Source organism: Penaeus monodon, chromosome 30 (assembly GCF_015228065.2).
Source record: "Penaeus monodon isolate SGIC_2016 chromosome 30, NSTDA_Pmon_1, whole genome shotgun sequence".
Lineage (NCBI taxonomy): Eukaryota > Metazoa > Arthropoda > Malacostraca > Decapoda > Penaeidae > Penaeus > Penaeus monodon.
The window spans coordinates 11,088,847-11,089,175 of NC_051415.1; the positions used below are offsets into that span (position 1 = coordinate 11,088,847).

General features: G+C 57.1%; 1 protein-coding gene across 1 annotated transcript in view; it reads right to left on the reverse strand.

The window, feature by feature from the left end:
* Positions 1 to 329, reverse strand: part of LOC119592292 (sulfotransferase 1C4-like) — a 7,275-nt gene that overhangs the window by 833 nt on the left and 6,113 nt on the right. The window contains exon 5 of the mRNA XM_037941120.1: positions 17 to 309. Within this exon, the coding sequence (XP_037797048.1) occupies positions 17 to 309 (293 nt within the window). The remainder of the gene's footprint in view (positions 1 to 16; positions 310 to 329) is intronic.

Here is a 329-nt window from a genome sequence, read left to right on the forward strand (position 1 = left end):
CACTATCTTTACTCGCCTTCTGAGCTGGTCATCCGTGAGGCTACGACCCAGAAAGGAGCTCAGTTTCTTGAGTTCCTGCAACACGTCCTTCTTCATGTCCTCGTAGAAGACCACATGGAGGTTCGGATGGTCTCTGTGGCGCCACGCCTGCTCCAGATGGTCCCAGTACGGCCCGTAGTGGAGGGACCCGCTCATGAAGCTCTCGGCGAAGTCCTGGAACTCCACAGGGACTGTCACGCCCTTCATCATCCCGAGGAAGCGGTACAGGGACACGCAAACGTCCCTCGGGTTGCGGGCGACGTACACAACCTGTGGAAGAGTCTCATTAA